The 19,121-nt window shown below is 41.7% G+C and overlaps 1 protein-coding gene across 7 annotated transcripts in view; it reads right to left on the reverse strand.

The window, feature by feature from the left end:
* Positions 1 to 19,121, reverse strand: part of FANCI (FA complementation group I) — a 90,819-nt gene that overhangs the window by 1,003 nt on the left and 70,695 nt on the right. For 6 of the 7 annotated variants that reach the window (XM_079912967.1, XM_079912970.1, XM_079912972.1 and 3 more), the window contains 14 exons: positions 18,478 to 18,657; positions 14,002 to 14,168; positions 13,600 to 13,673; positions 11,938 to 12,054; positions 9,504 to 9,555; positions 8,538 to 8,665; positions 8,375 to 8,443; positions 8,096 to 8,189; positions 7,633 to 7,817; positions 6,503 to 6,556; positions 6,361 to 6,420; positions 3,247 to 3,321; positions 1,242 to 1,337; positions 880 to 984 (listed from right to left, as the gene is read on the reverse strand). In XM_079912967.1, the coding sequence (XP_079769093.1) occupies positions 880 to 984; positions 1,242 to 1,337; positions 3,247 to 3,321; positions 6,361 to 6,420; positions 6,503 to 6,556; positions 7,633 to 7,817; positions 8,096 to 8,189; positions 8,375 to 8,443; positions 8,538 to 8,665; positions 9,504 to 9,555; positions 11,938 to 12,054; positions 13,600 to 13,673; positions 14,002 to 14,168; positions 18,478 to 18,657 (1,456 nt within the window). Of the gene's footprint in view, positions 1 to 879; positions 985 to 1,241; positions 1,338 to 3,246; positions 3,322 to 6,360; positions 6,421 to 6,502; positions 6,557 to 7,632; positions 8,190 to 8,374; positions 8,444 to 8,537; positions 8,666 to 9,503; positions 9,556 to 11,937; positions 12,055 to 13,599; positions 13,674 to 14,001; positions 14,169 to 18,477; positions 18,658 to 19,121 lie in introns of those variants that run through there. The other variant, XM_079912973.1, reaches the window with a different exon arrangement.

Raw genomic sequence — 19,121 nt, forward strand, 5'->3', positions numbered from 1 at the left:
CCTGTGTTAGTCATGCTTTCTCCCCTTTCCCACTCCTGGGAGGTAATTATGTTGGAGAAGGGAAGAGTTCTACAGTAGAGTAAGGTGGTGCTAACTTCTTTTTTTTGGGCTTTTGTTATACCTGGGGACATGCGTGGGACAAGATGACAGAGAAGGGGCATCAAGATGCTACATAACTCCCCTGAACTCAAATGCCTAATAGGCAAAGGGAGTGGATGGGGCCAGGTGCATTATGGCTTGGAGTGTGATAAACTGAAGAATGTAAGTTAAAAATTTTTGAGACGCTAGAAATCCAGGGTGTTTTATGTAAACTCCCAGTTTATGTTAGACAAACCGAGGTGATAGAAATTTTAGGCACTAGAGGTAAGGAAACATTGAGTTCTGCTTCAGAGATGCTATAGGGCTCACGGTGTGCTGCTGTAACTGGTTTGTTCCTCTCCGTTTTAGTCTTATCAGAGGGCAAAAGGACGATAAGAAACTGGCATGACAACCTGAGCTGATCATAGAGTGGCCCTCCTTCGAATGAGGGCATGATAAAAGAGGAAGTAAACTGCTTTCTGAGCCAGAATGCTTGGGCTCGTGATTTTCCAATGGTTCAAAAGATCACAGGGGAAGACCCACAGAAAGGGGTCTTGTTTTCATCACCCCCTTTCTGGAAATGTCTACCCAAAATGTATACAAGCCTGGGCAACTGGGTATGGTTCCAAGTTTACAACCCCTCTCTTGAGGAGCCTGTTTCATCTTTGTCTGACCACCTTTTGGCCCGTTCTGTGGTGGTTGCTCCTCCACTAACCCGTGGCTGCCCCCAGACAGGCTGCTAACCCCAGTTAGAAAGGGTGGCTAGGGCTTGCTGCACTTCAGTCAGAAGCAGGCACTGACCTCTTCATCTTCATCCTCATCCTCTTGAAGAACCATGTCCAGGATGTTCCCTTTGATCTTGAAGTCTCGTGAGGTGCTGAGCTTTATGTGCTGCATCAGGTTCACCTGTGACAGGATTGTAAACATGGGCACATTTTCCTACCGATAGGTCCTGCCCAGGACAGCCTAACAGGACTATCTCTGACAAACCCTTCAGTTCCTCTAGGAAGGCACACACCCACTTGAATCCATGAATGTTTGGATTCAGGCCATCAGAAACAGAAAAGAACTGCAGATTTTTCCCCCACTGCAGTTGTGTTGCTTCAGTTTGCCAGGTCCCTTCACAGGGTAAATGGGATTGGTAGAAAACAGAGTATGTTTACCTTGGACCTCTTAGAAAGGTGGATGAGAAATTTTTCATACTGTTCAATGGCAAAGATGAGGTTAGGGATTGGCTTGGTTTCCCGAAGAGCTCTGGCCTACAGGGCAAAGAAGAGAAGACCTAAGTTTTGGGTTCAAGGTGTTTTTTTTTTTTACATAAATTTATTTTTGGCTGCGTTGGGTCTTTGTTGCTGCACACAGGCTTTGTCTAGTTGTGGCAAGCGGGGGCTTCTCATCGTGGAGGCTACCCATTGTAGAGCATGGGCTCTAGGCGTGCGGGCTTCAGGAGTTGTAGCATGCAGGCCTCCGTAGTTGTGGCTCATGGGCTCTAGAGCACAGGCTCAGTAATTGTGGCACACGGGCTTAGTTGCTCCACGGCATGTGGGATCTTCCCGGACCAGGGCTCAAACCCATGTCCACTGTGCTGGCAGGCGGATCCTTAACCACTGCGCCACCAGGGAAGTCCCTTCAAGGGTTCTTGAAGTCCTCTGAAGCTGTCTGTAGCAGAACTGCTCATGGCTTTGGAAGAAAGCTAGTCAGTCTTCCAATCAAATGCAGTTTTACTTATATACCAGTAATTAAGATTTTTTTAACAGTTCACTCTCAGCAAAGGACCTAAATGCTAGTGGAGATTGCAATGAATCCTCCTATTTATAATTCCTAAATATCTGTTATCTAGAAACTGGCTGAGGGATGGACCATTTGTAGATACTTGGTTGCCTGACTTGATATTCTTGTAACAATGAGCCCACTCTACACTACCTCTATTTCCTCTCTAGTCTACATATGAGTTTTCATTGCTGGTATTAATATATCTCTTTCCCCTCAACTTGAATTGTAACTTGTAGATCCTTCCATATGTTTCTTAAGTATATAGACATGTTTCTATATATATATTTTGAAACTACAAATGAGAACATTGTTTTCATCTTTTTTTTTCTTTTTAACATTATCTTGGGAGAGAATCCTATATCTGAACATTTAGATTTGTATTTTTTTCATGTCTGCATAGTATTCTGCAGTATAAATGTACTATAAACCCATTTAGCCAGTCCTTTATTAGTGGGTATCTTAGTTTTCCCAGTATTTCACTTTTACTTTACAACATCACTAGGACTATTCTGTACATAGGCCTTTACAATTTCTATATCCTAAAAATGCAATTGTTGTAGTAAAGAGTGTGTGTGTGTGAATGTATAGGTCTAAAATTGAGCAGTTATTGCCACACTGCCCCCGTAAGAGAGTACTGAATTCTCACCTTTGCCAGCAGTGCACTAGAGAACCCACTTCCCTGCACCCTCTCCAACTCTTTCACATCCTTTAGGGAGCACATTTTGCACTCGCTAACTTTTCCTAAAACCAGTTCCTTCTCAATGGTTATCCTAAGCTATTTCTATTTTTAAAGAAAGAGCTCAAGATTTTCCGGTACTTCCTGAATAAAGTATATGTTTTTTGGTTCAGAGGGAAAAGATGTTCCATCTGAACATAAAGTCCATGAGCTGAGAAGGAGCCATACACAAACATTTCCCCCCCAGCTTTACTGAGATATAATTCACCCATTTACATTGTACAGTTCGGTGTGTTTTCGTGTATTCAGAGAGTTGTATAACCATCACCATAATCAATTTTAGAACATTTTCACCCCCGCCCCGAAATCCTACACCCATTTTAGCAGTCACCTTCCCAGTTTCTCCAACACCCCCCTTCCCCCCACTCCCCAGTTCTAGGCAACCACTAATCTGTCTTTTTAGATTTGCCTTTTCTGGACATTTCATATAAATGGACTCATATTATGTAGTCTTTTTCTGACTGGCTTCTTTCACTTAATATTTTCAAGGTTCATCAGTAACCACTTTTTTTTTTTGGCCGTGCTGTGCGGCATGCGGGATCCCAGTTCCCTGACCAGGGATCAAACCCATGCCCCCTGCAGTGGAAGCTCAGATTCCTAACCACTGGACCGCCAGGGAAGTCCCAGCAACCACATCTTGATCACTGTCAGCAGCTTACCATGGCTGTGGGCCCAGCAGCGGTTTTCTCCTTTTTCTTTTCTCCTGTATGTTTTAGGCTCTTACTCTTCTTGTTCTAAAGAAATAGAAACAAATTCTGTCATTCCTGAAGATTGTTCTGTAGAGCTAGCAGGCTAGTGGTAAATTTCTAGTATGATGATTACAGTGGAGCATGGGGGAACTCTTAGGGGGACCAAGTCTGGGTGAAGAGATTATCCTGCAGCAGATGCCAGAAGGTGGGAAGCATTCTGGGACGCTTTATAATCCTCATTTTTCTATTTTTTGTTTGGAGGTTTACCATCTTGCTCTTGGATGCATCTAGCACATGGAAGTGAGGGCAGGACCAACCATTACTATAGCAGGGCAGCCAAGGGACTAGTGAGGCACAAAAGGACTGTCACGGTTAAGTAGAAATAGGTGTTTCCCAACTGGGAAGTTAGCTAAAAGGGTTGCATAAAGAAGAGGAAGCTGGAGAAGCTGTTCCCGGAGTGATGTATCTTACATGACAAGTGGTTACATGCTCCAGAAGGGTTTAAAGGTCATAGGAACATTTATTTCCCTATGTGTACATAATTAGAGAATAAAGAGCTCCTGGAAAAAGGAAGAACCAATAAGAAAGGGAACCAAGAAGAACAGGATTCTGATAAGGCAGAAGAGAATTGAGACATGAGTCAGGAGATACCACCCAAGTGTGAGGTACACAAACAGGAACCTTTTACCTGAAGGGGAGTTCTGTGCCCTCCAGGAATGGAACATTACCACGTTCCACGTGACAAGGAAAAAAATTAAAAACAGAGACCTGCAAATGGAGACAAATTATACTACTGGAGCTATATGAAAGGCAGGAGGCTTGGTCCACACGGCATGTTCTGGAAAATAAGAAAATGCAGGGATCCCAGAGATGCTGGTATGAAGAAACTTGCTTTTGGCCCTGGAAGGCAGGGTAGAGGGTGAAGACTTTTTAAGGGAGGGGCAGAGTATCAGCCATAGATAGAACTCATGTGGACCAAATGGGAAGTGAGCCATCTTCCTAAAAGTTGTACCCAACATGGCACCTTGTTGGAACTCCCTAAATCAACCCCATCTACTGCCCATTTCTGCTGATTCAGGTAGGACTAAAATTGTAGCTGGAAGAGAAGCAGATTTTTTTTTTTTTTTTAAGATGTTGGGGGTAGGAGTTTATTAATTATTTTTGCTGTGTTGGGTCTTTGTTTCTGTGTGAGGGCTATCTCTAGTTGTGGCAAGCGGGGGCCACTCTTCATCGCGGTGCACGGGCCTCTCACTATCAAGGCCTCTCTTGTTGCGGAGCACAGGCTCCAGATGCGCAGGCTCAGTAGTTGTGGCTCACGGGCCTAGTTGCTCCGTGGCATGTGGGATCTTCCCAGACCAGGGCTCGAACCTGTGTCCCTTGCATTAGCAGGCAGATTCTCAACCACTGTGCCACCAGGGAAGCCCAGAAGCATCTTTTAAAGGTATACAGTTCTGAGCAGGATGCTAAGGGTTTTGGAACAATGGCTTTCATTGCTTTCTTCCCACTGAGATCCAAGGCTATGAGAAAAAGAAAGGGGCTATAAGAGAATAAACAGCTCTCTGAAAGATGTGGCAAATGCAATCCAGATTTCTAGATAGAAGTTGGAGTTAGTGGAACCGTGTGGGCTCTTGCCCAAGGTCACTCATTAAGCACATCTCACAAAGAGAAAAATGCCTGTGGATCAGCTGACTTGTCAAGTAAGGCCTTAAGTCAAATATGAATCGAGAAGGGGGGAAATATCCAGGGAATACATAAACTGGTTTTTCTGTAATGTAGAAAAAAAGATAGTCTAGAAGGTGCCTGGTGATAAGCAGAAGAAGAGCTTGAGAATGGGGTCAAACACAAAACCCCAAAACCTCCCAACATTTTACATGTCAATGAGTACCAAGTATGATTCTAGAGCAAGGGGTAACCAACTACAACCCAGAGGCCCACTGCTTGTTTTTCAAAATAAAGTTTTATTAAACACAGCCAAGCTCATTCATTTGTGTATTGACTATGGCTGCTTTTATGCTACAACAGCAGAGTTTAGTTGTGACAGTGACTGTATGGTCTGCAAAACCTAAAAGCATTTACCATCTGGCCTTTTGCAGAAAATGTTTGCTGACCCCTGTTGTAGAGTCAAAGTACTTGGGTTCAAGTCTCAGCTTGGCCTCTTAACTAGCTGTTCTTGGTCTTTTCTTTTTTTTTAATTTTTTTAAAAATTAATTAACTTATTTATTCACCTATTTATTTATTTGGCTGCGTTGGGTCTTTGTTGCCGCACGTGGGCTTTCTCTAGTTGCGGAGAGTGGGGGCTACTCCTTATTGCAGTACGTAGGCTTATTGCGGTGGCTTCTCTTGTTGCGGAGCACGGGCTCTAGGCATGCGGCTTCAGTAGTTGTGGCATGCACGCTCAGTAGTTGTGGCTCACGAGCTCTAGAGCGCAAGCTCAGTAGTTGTGGCACACGGGCTTAGTTGCTCCGCGTCATGTGGGATCTTCCCAGACCAGGGCTCGAACCCATGTCCCCTGCGTTGGCAGGCAGATTCTTAACCACTGCGCCACCAGGGAAGTCCTGTTCTTGGTGTTTTTAATACCTAATATTACTATCTGGCAAAACGTTCCATAGAGTTCAGCTTGGGAAATGATGCTGTAAGGCCACGTTCATTTTTTAGTACAGCTAACATTAGAGAACACTTGCCTGATGTTGTGTTAAGCACTTTCCATGCATCACCTCATTCATTCTCACTATGGTGCTACTTTACTTACATTCCCAAAGGATGCCCAAAGGCATGGATTTGGAATCACCCAGAAATAAACCAAGTCACTGAGCCCAAGCATGTTTGTTTCTCCCCTGCTCCAAGTGTACACATATCAAATGCCTTCTCTCTCTAAATCAAACTTTTTTTTTTTTATATATAAAGATTTCCTTGCTGTAAAGACTTCAAACCTTGGCTTGTTCTCATATGGGCACCTTTGGCTTACTGTAAGTAGGGAAGAAACTTTATATACGCTTAGCTCAGGTGACCTAGTGGTCCCCTGGGAATATAAGGAGTCCTTTCTTACTTGAGGATGCATTTTGGTACAGACTCTGAATCACTTACCTGTATGTAAGAAATGAAAGAATAGCATAGCGGTGTCAGATGCGAACCTGACAGCTTCACCTGCAGCAAAGGAGAAGGAAATCAATGTAACTGTAGGAATAAGATGCTTTCCCCGTTCCTAGGAAAGGCATTCTCAACTCACCAGCTTTTCCATATTTTTCGGAATTCCTCTGGAGTGCTGACACACCTGGAGATACTAACAAAAGATTCCAAGATTTAGCATGCCCTCCTATATAAATGTCCCATGAAACTATAGGTAGTGACTCAGTGAGCCAATGGAGTATGACTTATTGCTCTGACTGGAGAGGGAAAAGAAAATAAGCTACCATATTCATGGAGAATCCTAGACTCAAGGCTTCCTTTTTCCCCTCCTCTAAGCTCCAAAGCTTCCCAGACAGCAGGTAATAAAGGGTTTCTGTTTCTGACTTGTTCTGTTTATTGCTTTAAAAATCCTTCAGGCTGGTAGTCCCTGTATCTAGAAAACCAATGACTTTGCTGTTTTTGCTTTAGAAAAAGCCAATAAAGATTAGAGGTTCTCAGTATTTCTACCACAGAAGCTTAGTAGCCATACCTTGTAGCCTGAGCTGCACCTTCTCAGAAATGGCCACACTGCTGTTTGGGTACATGGTGTGAGGCGGTCTACTATCTTTCTTGGGTTGTCTGTGCCTTTCTAAGTATTTAATGTGGGTCGTTGCTAGAATCAGAACTAAATTACCTAGTTCTTATCACTCTCTGAATGTCTGCTGAGAATCAAAATATTGCAAGTACAAAAAGAATTTCTTGTTAACAGATACTAAGAAGCATTAACTTAAACCCAGGGCAAGTTATGCCTTTTATTTTTAAAAAATAGACTTATTCCCTACCCTAGTACCTGACCTGTGAGGCATTTAACACTCACTTGTTAAAGGAACAAACACCTTGTCAGTGCCCAGACTGGTCTGCAATAGTCTAATTTTTTGTGCAACTGGAATCAGATTAAGTTCTATAGCTATAGTTTAGACTGAGCCTTAGAAGGTGTTTGAAGAGGCATTTACTCTCCATCAGGTGCTACATACTCATATGCTAAAGAAACAAGGGCCTCTAAAAAGAGATTTAGAATTATGCCTCAACTGTTATTTCTGGGCCTGTGGAGACGGCTGTCACCTACTGATCAAACCATCACTTGCAAAGATGTAGGCAAGAGCTCTCTGCACAGGGGCATTCTGCAGCAGGGGGTAATGTCCTGGCTGGGTGGGACAGAATGATAGTAGTGACTGTCTCTCCAATACTCACATATCTGACAAGCGCTGTAAGAATGGTGTACATTTTGCAAAGGTCCTTTAATAAGGTGTCCACACAGCTGCCTGATGGCAGGGCTGTCTGCACCAGCTCGTGGAAAAATGTAAGCAGAGTTCCCAATTGTATGATGATGGCTTTCTCAATGGGATGATTTGGTAGGGTTGCCTGAGAAGAGGCTTCTGAAAGGAAAGGAAACTGGCATATTCAAACCCAACTGGCCTTATTTTCTAGTTCAAGTGAAAGAGATTTAGAAACCAACAAAACATCATTAACTAGGAAGTCTGTAGGGAAAATGAGCATGTATTTAATTCATCATGCAGAATACATTAATAATCATGCTGTCATAAGGCACACTACCTTCTACTTCCTTCATTACTTTGGAAATCTAGCACAAACAAACAGAGCTCAGTGTATCTGCTTTTATGCAGTCCTCCAGTTCAGATTTTAGTTAACTTACCTGGTATAATTTCTTGGCTCACTTGTCCCTTAAGCTTGGTGATTAGCCAGTCCACTTCTTCTAGGACCTTCTCAGCCTGACTCAGAAGAAGTAACTGTGAAAGAAAAGAATGCCTGGCATGGCTCATTGCACACAGCTGCTGGTGTAATATGATAACCATGGCCACCTGCGGGTGGGTTACAGGCCTCAGGAGGCGAGCCACTATAATTCACTCTTCACAGGGAATAAAATGGAAGGTAAGACAAGGCTATTTCCAAAGGGTCGGGGATCAACACTTACACAGACAGTAGGGGCAGCTGTTCTCAAATTCACCACTGCAAAGTGGTTTGTTTTCTCCACTTCTACATCCTGGGGAGGGAAAGAGGTGAGATATGACAGTAAGGCTGTTCCCCTGGCCTCTATCCCCAACTCAGGGTGTTGTATTAAAGGCTCACTATGGTACCTGGTCTATGTCTCCAAGATGTCCATGGATATCCTGGGACAAGTCACGCAGCAGGGTCACAGGACTCTTACACAAAACATGGAGGCTGAAGAGCAAATTCATCAAGCCCTTGCAAAATGAGGCATCCTCTAGGAGTGGGAAGGAAAGAAAAGCTAAGTTATAATCCAAGTCAGTCCTTTGGCGGGTGTGGGGTGCCTAACTGGAACATGTAGCTCGTCATATTTCAGGCACAATATCCCTGTGCTGCACACATTCCAATCAAGGCAGCTCTCCCACAAAGGTGCACTTCTATCCACGAGTCCAAACAAGGGAGATGTTTCCCATTATTAGTCACTATCACTGCATAACTAGCACACAGGTCAAGAAATAGAACACTACCAGCACCCCAGAACTGCCCCCTCCCCCCACCAAGGAAACTGTTATTCTGCCTTGTAACTGTAATCCAGTTTTGTCTGATTTTGAACTTTATCTAAATGGAATCGTACAGTAAGTACTCTTTTATCTGTCTGTTGTCTTTTGTTGAATGTTATGTGTGTGAGATTCCTCCATGTTGTGTGTCAGTGGAGTTTGTTCATTCTCATTACAGTATTCCACTGTGTGTATACAGCACAATCCCTTGATCCATTCTACTGCTGATGAATGTTTGGGTTCGATTTTGCCTATCAGAATAGTGCTGCTGTGAGAATTCTTCCACCTATTTTTGCTGGGAGTGGAACTGCTGGATCATAAGCATATGTTTAATTTTAGTAGTTAGATATTGCTAAACAGTTTTCCAGAGTGGTTATACCAACTTACAGCTCCAGTAGCAGTGAACGAGAGGTTCAACTGCTCTATATTCTTACCAACACTTGGTACTGGCATTGTGTGTGGTTTTTTCATTTTGGCCACTCTGGTGAATTTTCTAAATGTTGTTTGGTGGTGATGATTTTATATAAAGCCTAAAAGGAAACATGTCAGGAAACTTACCCCAGCTGTTTTCCTTGCAAATCTTAGTTGTCCAGGATAACATCTGCACAAACTAGAGATCATTCAGATATTACAGAAACATGCCAAAAGACAGACCTAGGTGTTGCCAGACTAAAAGAGCCCTAGACCTTCCCAAGTCTAAGCAAATCACCTGCTAAAACACATGCCTGGATCTAAAGTGGTAGTAATCTACTAAAAATAGCATAAAAATAAGTCCAAAGTTATGAGAAGACTTATTGATACTTTTCTCAAATATAGCATATGACTCAATTCTCAATGCCCTCATTAAGGGCCAAAGGTCCTGGGGTCTGGGCTCTTACCCTTTGAGCTTCCTCTGCCCCTACCACCACAGTCTAGGGCTAAAGTACCCTTTTTCCTCTTCCCATGCCCCACATTCTCTGCATTTGAGACATCTTTAAGGATAGTAAGCTAACAGAGGTGCAGGAGAGTAAGATCCTGACCATAGTGATAGTTGAATTAGCTATTAGGAGCCAAGAGGCCATAGGAGGTTAAAAGGGAGGAGGGATAAAAAAAAAAAAAAGAAGAAGAAAGAAAAGAGTTCAGGGAAGCTTAAGGTCTTGGGATAGTAGGTCCTATGTTGCCAGATACACACTCAGCTTTCTGCTTCAGCAGTTGTTTGGGATAGGCTTTCAGCCACAAAGGCACTGAAATGCCGTGATACTTAAGAGTAAAACAATGATTAAGAATCTAGTTTTTGGGGCTTCCCTGGTGGCGCAGTGGTTGAGAGTCCGCCTGCCAATGCAGGGGACGCGGGTTTGTGCCCCTGTCTGGAAAGATCCCACGTGCCGCGGAGCGGCTGGGCCCATGAGCTATGGCCACTGAGCCTGCGCGTCCGGAGCCTGTGCTCCGCAACGGGAGAGGCCACAGCAGTGAGAGGCCCGCGTATCACCAAAAAAAAAAAAAAAAAAAAAAAAAAAAAAAGAATCTAGTTTTTGATCTGTTGGGGAAAAAGATCAATTTAGAGGCTAACTGAAAGCTCTCTGTGAACTGATATAAAAAGTTTCCAGAATACAGTGATTACTGTAGAATACTGATTTCCAGAATACAGTATTAAATGAAACAAATAAATAAAGCAGGATGCTGAACAAGCTTTTGTGTGAAGAGGGTAGGGTCAGGAATAAGAATCTATATTCATATTGCTGTATAGGAATAAAAAACTCTTTACATAAGAAACTAAAAGAAGATTATTTACTTATCGGGGGAAAAGAAGAACTGAACAGATGGAGGACATGAATAGAAGGGAGACCATTTCCTGTAAATCTTTTTATAATTTCTGGTTTTCAAATCATACAACTTTATTACCCATTCAAAATTAAATTAAAAAATTTTAAACAGACTACCTGAAGTTACGAGGGGGTACGTGATGAAAATTAAATTTAAAAAATTTCCTGTTTATATTAGCCTTTCCAAATCTATTTATTTTCCCTCAGATGTCACCATGTTCCAATTCTCTGCCCGTGTTTCCTTCCTAATCCTGGGCTCCTTGCAGCAAAAGTAGCAATTTGAAAGAATGAAGCTGAAAGTAAAGTGCAGATGCGTTGTTTGGATCTAGGATGACATAAGTAACAAAAGGATTTTCTTTGGGCTACCTGGAACTAGGACAACAGGAAAATCAAGTCTGCTTTCCAGTGCTCAAACACCATAACACACAGGGCTGGTCTGGCTAGTGCTTCCTAAAGCAAGGCCTTACACAAGGAGGCTTGCATCTTAGCACTCCAACTTGTCTCCTCACAGATCAGGAAGGAGGTGTGGTAGAACCACACAGCCCTAGGCTCTCAAGGACTCTCTTTATCATCCTCTAGGGAAATCACTCCTGAATGGAACAGACCCACAAAATGTGGCACTTCTCTTATTCTGTATGTGTGAATGCTCATGTGGGTACATACATTCTTCGTGTATGTGTGCAGACCCATACACATATACCTAAAACCTGTCTGGGCAGAACTGATTCTATTTTAGGACTATGATCATGCTTTCTGACTTATCACCTTTTGTTGAATCTCTCCCAAACTCAGTACCAGCTAACCTTGATGACAAAGTTAACTGCTGAATGTCAGCTACCTTCTTGATAATTAACATACTTTCATTTTAGAAAAGAAGAGAAAACACCAGGAGTGGGGAAAAACCCACATTAAGAAGGCTGAACTCCACAGATAAACAAGATTTTTTCTGTAGTGTTTACTGTTTACCCTCGACAGTGGCCAAACAAACAAAAGCAGTAATTATAACATGATAGAAACACTATGTTGCGAAAGGTACATCTTATACATCTTATATTAATTCAGAAGCATAACTGAATATATTATTTTAAATAAGCCAGATTTCAAGCAGACATTTAGATATATACTTTAGGACGTAATACTCCCCATCTTCTGAGGGATGCTAAGTGGGAGTGAATGAGTGGTACTCATACCTGAGTGGAGGAGGGCTCCAGCAGCTTGGACAAATTGGAGAGAACAGTGACGAGTAGGAGGGCTTCTTTGCTGTTAAAGTCTTCTTCTTGGCTGCTAAGTATATTCAACAAGGACCTCTGAGAAAGGAAAAGTATACACAGAAACATTAGCAGACATGTTACTAACAGGGAGAAGAGACATCTACCTGGAGATTCCTAAGGCTGGGACAGAAAGGATTCAAAAACACCAAAAATCCGGGGCTTCCCTGGTGGCGCAGTGCTTGAGAGTCTGCCTGCCGATGCAGGGGATAGGGGTTCGTGCCCTGGTCCTGGAAGATCCCACATGCCGCAGAGCTGCTGGGCCCGTGAGCCATGGCCGCTGAGCCTGTGCGTCCGGAGCCTGTGCTCCGCCAACGGGAGAGGCCACAACAGTGAGAGGCCCGCATACCTCAAAAACACCAAAAATCCAAGAGGATAAAAGCTGAAAATAAACCTGGATTGAATAGGTGGTTTCTTACCCTGTTTCTGATTCTAAGTCTAAGTGTTCTCTTGAGAACTATGGACTCCTTCTCCAACCCCCTGCCAAATGTACATCAGGAATGAATTGTGCACCCAGTTTTTTTTTCTCTTTGTTTTGGCCGTGCCACACAGCTTGCGGGATCTTAGTTCTTTAACCAGGGATTGAACCCGGGCCCATGGCAGTGAAAGCACTGAGTCCTATCCACTGCACCGCCAGGGAATTCCCGTGCACCCAGTTTTGGGTGGTTCGCAACTCCCTGAAGCCCATCCACTGACCTCAGGGCTAGACCACGCCCCAATGCTGGTATTCCCTCACCACCTGAAACACTGTATTTTGTCTGTTAGTCTCTTCCCACTATAATGTAAGCTCTGTGAGGGTAGGGTTTTGTCTCTTTTATCCCTTGCTATATCGTCAGTACCTGGAACAGTCCCTGGCATATAATAGGAACTTTAAAATTATGTATTAAAGAAATCTTCTGTGATAAAAGATTCTGATATTGTGACAACTAGTGGTTAGAAACTAATAGGAGAGACTTCCCTGGTGGCGCAGTGGTTAGGAGTCCACCTGCCAATGCAGAGGACACGGGTTCGAGCCCTGGTCCAGGAAGATCCCACATGCTGCAGAGCAACTAGGCCCGTGAGCCACAACTACTGAAGCCCGCGCACCTAGAGGCCATACTCCGTAGCAAAGAGAAGCCACCACAATGAGAGGTCCGTGCACCATGACGAAAAGTAGCCCCCACGCTCTGCAACTAGAGAAAGCCCATGGGCAGCAAAGAAGACCCAACACAGCCATAAATAAATAAATTTAAAAAAGAAACTAATAAGCTTCACTGTCCAGTCTTTATGCAATCTGACGGACAATGCCAAATTACATTTGCATGCATTAATGGGCTCCTGGTTGTCTCTCTGTATCAGCTCAAACAGTGATTCTTAGAGGCAATGACTCCTGCAGGTTGGGGTGGCTTAAATACACATCCTTCCTAGAATCCTTTCAAATGCATTCTCTCTCATTCTAAGAGCTCTGTCTTGTTGCTTGAATGATGACCCAGAAGAAATTCCTGTTCTACTTGCTCACTGTCTGCCCATTCTCACCAGCTGGCCCTGCTAACAGTCCCTTTCCAAGGACCCTCACAAAGTACTGCAGTTTCCCAGGCTTCTCACCTGAAACTGCCGGATCTGGAATGCTGCTCTTTGAGTGACACTGACTTCCACCTCTTCCTCCTTATCTGTGGCATCTAGGAAAGGAAAAGAACTCTATCTTCTTTGAAATGGGCTTGGGCTTTTTTTTTGCCTTTTCATACTAAAATTTTAGGAAGCCAAAAAAGTCTGGAGGCAGATTTAATTATATTCCTAACATTCTGCAATTTCTTAATACTATATTCCATTTTCCAGTCACTGTTTGTGAATAAATGTAATCCAGTGTCAATTCTGAATCCACTAGATGTCACTCCTTACCAACATTAGGACTTCTCAGGTGTCCTCTGGTAGGTTAACAACTAGAATCAAGAGGTTTGGTTAAGAAAGACAAACTCAGAGCCAATTTATCAAAATTGAAATGCCCACCCAGAGCCCTGAGAAACTGATGAATCTTGGGCTGGTAGAACTGTTGCACGACACTGAATATTTTCTGCAAACCCTCCAAGCACAGTAGCGAGATGTTCTTTCCTTTCTCTTTCTTTCCCGACTCTTCCACTGAAGTAGGAATTGAAGTGTATCTCCAAAGCAAGACCCTGGGGAAAAGTGATTTTATTTTCAAACTCAGGTTCACTAAGGTACAATTTACATACAGTAAAATTCCCATCGTATAGATGTATAGTTCTATAAATTTTGACTAACTTACACAGTTGTGTACTCAGCCCCACAATCAAGATATTTCCATTACCCCAAAAGTTCCCATGTGCTCCTTTGTAATCAATTATTTCTCCTCGATTTTGCAAGCAACCACTGGTCTGTTTCCTGTCCCAGTGGCTTTACTATTTACAAACTATCATATAAAAATGGTATCATTCATTATGCAGCCTTTAGAATCTGGCTTTGCTAACAGCATATGCTTTTGAGATTCACCTATGTTGCTGCATGTATTGGTAATTTGTCCCATTTTATTGCTGAGTAGTACTCCAGGGTATGGATGTACCACAGCTTACCCATTCACCAATTTATCCATCCATCTATTGACAGACTCCTGGGTTGTTTCCAGATTTTGCTGTTACAGATAAAGCTGCCATATACAAATCTTTGTATCAACATCTACTTTCGTTTCTTTTGGGTAAATACCTAAGAGTGGGGTGGGAATATCATATGGTAGGTGTGTGCTTAACTTAAGAAACCGCCAAACTATTTTCCAAAGTGGCTGCACCATTTACATTTCTGTCAACAGTGTATAAGAGTTCAAATTCTTCCACATCTGTGACAACACTCTAGTATGGTCAATCTAAACTTTTAGGCATTCTAATAGGTGTTTACTGATATCTCATTGTGATTTTAATTTGCATTTACCTAGTGTTTAATTATGTTGACCATCCTTTTGGGTTCTTATTTGCCATCTATACATCTTCTTTGGTAAAGTGTTCAAGTATTTTACCCATTTTGCAATTTGATTGTTTTCTTAACAAGTTTAAGAGTTCTTTATATACTCTGGTTACCAGTCCATCATCAGACATGTGTTTTGCAAATATTCTCTCATCTGTGGCTTGTCTTTTCATTTCCTTAAGAGTGTTTTTCAAAGAACAGAGTTAAATTTTTTAAAAATATCAACTGTGCTTCTGGTATTTCATCTAAGAAATTTTTACCTAAAACAAGGTTGCAAAGCCTTTTCTGTCTTCTAGATGTTTTACAATATTTGGTTTTACATTTATGTCTCTGATCCATTTCAAGTCAACTTTTTGTATGTAACATGAGAAATGGATAAAAGATTCATTTTTTCACATATTCATGTCCAACTGTTCCAAAACTACTTGTTGAAAAGACTTTTCTTTCTCCATTGTCAAAAGTCAAGACCATACTTGTGTGGATCAATTCTGAACCATCTATTTCTGTTCCATTGATTCTAGCAATACCACACTACCTTAAACACAACAACTTTATAGTAAGACTTGAAATCACATAGTGGGAGTCCTCTAACTTTGTTGTTTTATTTCACATTTTAGTTACTTTAGGTCCTTTACTTTTCCATATAAGTTTTAGAATAATCTTGTCAATTCCTACAATAAAGCTTGATAGGATTTTGATTGGTATTGTGTTGAATCTATGGATTAATTTGGGAATAATTCACACCTTGACACACTGAATCGTCCAATCCCTGGACACTGTATGTCTTTCCATTTACTTGGGACTTCTTTGATTTCTTTCATTAATGTTTTATAGTTTTCATCACATCAATCTTGCATGTTTTTGAGATTTATCACTAAGTAGTTTTCATTTTGTGACACTATAGTAAATGGTAGTTTTTAAAATTTCAATTTCCAGTTGTTCACCACTAGTATGTACATAAAAATACAGTTTTCGAAAAAACTGACCTTGAATCCTGCAACCTTATTAAACTTACTTAATAGATCTAGTGGCTTTAAAAATAATTCTTTGGAAATTTTTATGTAGACAATTATGTCTATAAAGACAGTGTTATTCTTTCTTTTTCAATCTTTTGTCTTTTATTTCTTTTTCCTGTCTTACTGCACTGACTAGGACCACCTCCAGTATGATTTTGAATAGTAGTGGTGAAAGCACAAGGGGGAAAGCACTGAGTCTTTCTTCATTAAGTATGCTGTTAACTATAGGGTTTTTGTGGATATCCTTTATTAGACTGAGAAAATTCTTTCATTCCTGGTTTGCCAAGAGATTTTTTTTTTTTTTATATGTCGGGGGTAGGAGTTGATTAATTAATTAATTTATTTTTGCTGTGTTGGGCCTTCGTTTCTGTGCGAGGGCTTTCTCTAGTTGTGGCAAGCAGGGGCCACTCTTCATCACAGTGCGTGGGCCTCTCACTACCGCGGCCTCTCTTGTTGTGGAGCACAGGCTCCAGATGCGCAGGCTCAGTAGTTGTGGCTCACGGGCCTAGTTGCTCTGCGGCATGTGGGATCCTCCCAGACCAGGGCTCGAACCCGTGTCCCCTGCATTAGCAGGCAGATTCTCGACCACTGCGCCACCAGGGAAGCCCTTGTCAAGAGATTTTATCATGGTTTATGTTGAATTCTGATTGCCTGCATCTACTGGGATGAACATATGGTTTTTCCTTTAGTCTGTTGACATGGTGAATTACACTGATTGATTTACAAATTTTGAGCCAACGTTGCATCCTGGGAAAAATTCCACTTAAATGATAAGTTATTCTTCTTATAAACTGTTGGGATGAATTTGCTAATTTTTTTACATCTATATGCATGAGAGAATTTGGTCTGTACTTTTCTTATTAATGTCTTTGGCTGGATTTGGTATCAAGGTAATTAACACTGGTCTTATGAGTTGGGACATGTTCCCTCCTCCATTTTCTGGAAGAGTCTGCATAAATTGGTGTTATTTCCTAAAATGTTTGGTAGAATTCAACGGTGGAGACATGCAGGTCTGCGGTTTTTGTTGAGGGAAAATTTTGAATCACAAATGCAATTTCTTTAATAGAGATAGGATTACTCAGGTTACCTATTTTTTCTTGAGTGAGGTTTAAAGAAATTTGTGCATTTAAGTTATGAAGTTTATTGGCATAAAGTTAACATTCTGTTATGAATTTTTAATATGTGTAGAATCAGTAGTGATGTCTCCTCTTCCTCATATACCTGGTATTTGTAATTTGTGTCTTCTTTTCCTGGTCAGTCTGGCTAAAGTTTATTGAATTTATTGATCTCAACTAGATTTTGGTCTCATTTTCTCTATTGTTTTTGCTTTCTTTTAAAAAAAAAATTTATTTATTTGGCTGCATTGGGTCTTAGTTACGGCACGTGGGATCTTTGTTGCAGCATGTGGAATCTTTCATTGCGGCACATGGGCTCTAGTTGTGGTGCGTGGGCTCAGTAGTTACAGCACAGGCTTAGTTGTCCTGAGGCATGTGGGATCTTAGTTCCCCAACCAGGGATCAAACCTGCATTCCCCTGCATTGGAAGGCAGATTCTTAACCACTGGACAACTAGGGAAGGCCCCTGTTTTTATTTTCAATGATTCTACTTTTGTCTTTATTATTTCCTTCCTTTTGCTCACTTTCATTTTAACCTGATCTTCTATTTTCTTAATGTAAAAGCCTACATTAGAGATTTCAGATTTCTTTCTAATATAAACACTGATTGTTCTAAATTTCTACCTAGACACTGCTTTAGCTGGACCATACAAAATTTGGCACGCTCAAATGTTCATCTTCATTAAGATATTTTAAAAGTTCTGACTTTCTCTTTGACTATGGGTTATTTAGAAATGCATTTAATTTCCAAATATACGGGGATTATCCGCATATTTTTGTTACTGCTTTCTTGTTTAATTCTGTTGTGGTCAGAGAACACGCTGATTTCTATTTTAAAAATTTGTTAAGTTTGTTTTATGGCCCCAAATATTGGTCCATCTTGATGAATGTACCATAAGCACATGAAAGGAACGTGTATTTTGAAACTTATTTAATGTTCTATAATGTCAATTAAATCAAGTTGGATGATAGTGTTGTTCAAGTCTTCCACATCCTCCCTGATTTTCTATTTCTACTGATTACCAAGAGAGGTAGATTATTATTTGTATATTTCTCCTTCAGTTCTATCCATTTTTGCTTCAAGTATTTCGAAGCTCTGTTGTTAGGTACATATACATTTAAAATTGTTATATCTACTTGATAAATTATTTAGTCATTATGTAATATCCCTCTTTATTCCTGGTAACAGAATAACGTTTTACATGTGACTAACAATCCACACCAAAATATGACTAGGAAAAAGAACTCAATATAGTGACTGTACTTTCACCTTTAGGGCAATGCCCAACCTCAAACCCACCTTCATCCCCACCCCCAATTTCTTCTCTTGGAGACTCCACAGCAAGTGGAAACGGTTTCTAAGGGTGAGTGGGGCTTACCGAGTTATGTCACAGAGGTTCTGAAAGACCTTCTCTGGGTTTTTGCCATCAGGGCCACTCACATGCCCCATTTCCTTTAGTTGCTGTACCTTCTGCAGAGCCACACTCACTGCATAGCGCATAAACTCATTGCTGGACCTTAGAACAGACAGGCTCTCTTCATGACTTTGGGTACTGTCCCTAGAGAGAGAAAAAGAGAAAGATTCCTCTACAGCTATTGGGACCTGGAATTAGGTTTTCTAGAGACTGTTCAGGGTAATAGTACAGAGCAAGCTCTAAATGACAGACTCTAAGCAGCCCATGCCAGAGTCACTGCCATGGCTGTCCTACAAATATCATTCTCAGTGTTACCTCACTTTCTCCCCCTCCCCCACTCCTTTAACTCTGATGAAATTTAAATGTCTTAGTTTTCTTTAGTGGTTTTTTGTTGTTGTTATTCTTCTGTTTTTTTGGGGTTTTTTTGCGGTACGCGGGCCTCTCACTGTTGTGGCCTCTCCCGTTGCAGAGCACAGGCTCCAGACGCGCAGGCTCAGCGGCCATGGCTCATGGGCCCAGCCACTCCGTGGCATGTGGGATCCTCCCGGACTGGGGCATGAACCCGTGTCCCCTGCATCGGCAGACGGACTCTCAACCACTGCGCCACC

This window comes from Stenella coeruleoalba (genome assembly GCF_951394435.1).
Source record: "Stenella coeruleoalba genome assembly, chromosome: 2".
Lineage (NCBI taxonomy): Eukaryota > Metazoa > Chordata > Mammalia > Artiodactyla > Delphinidae > Stenella > Stenella coeruleoalba.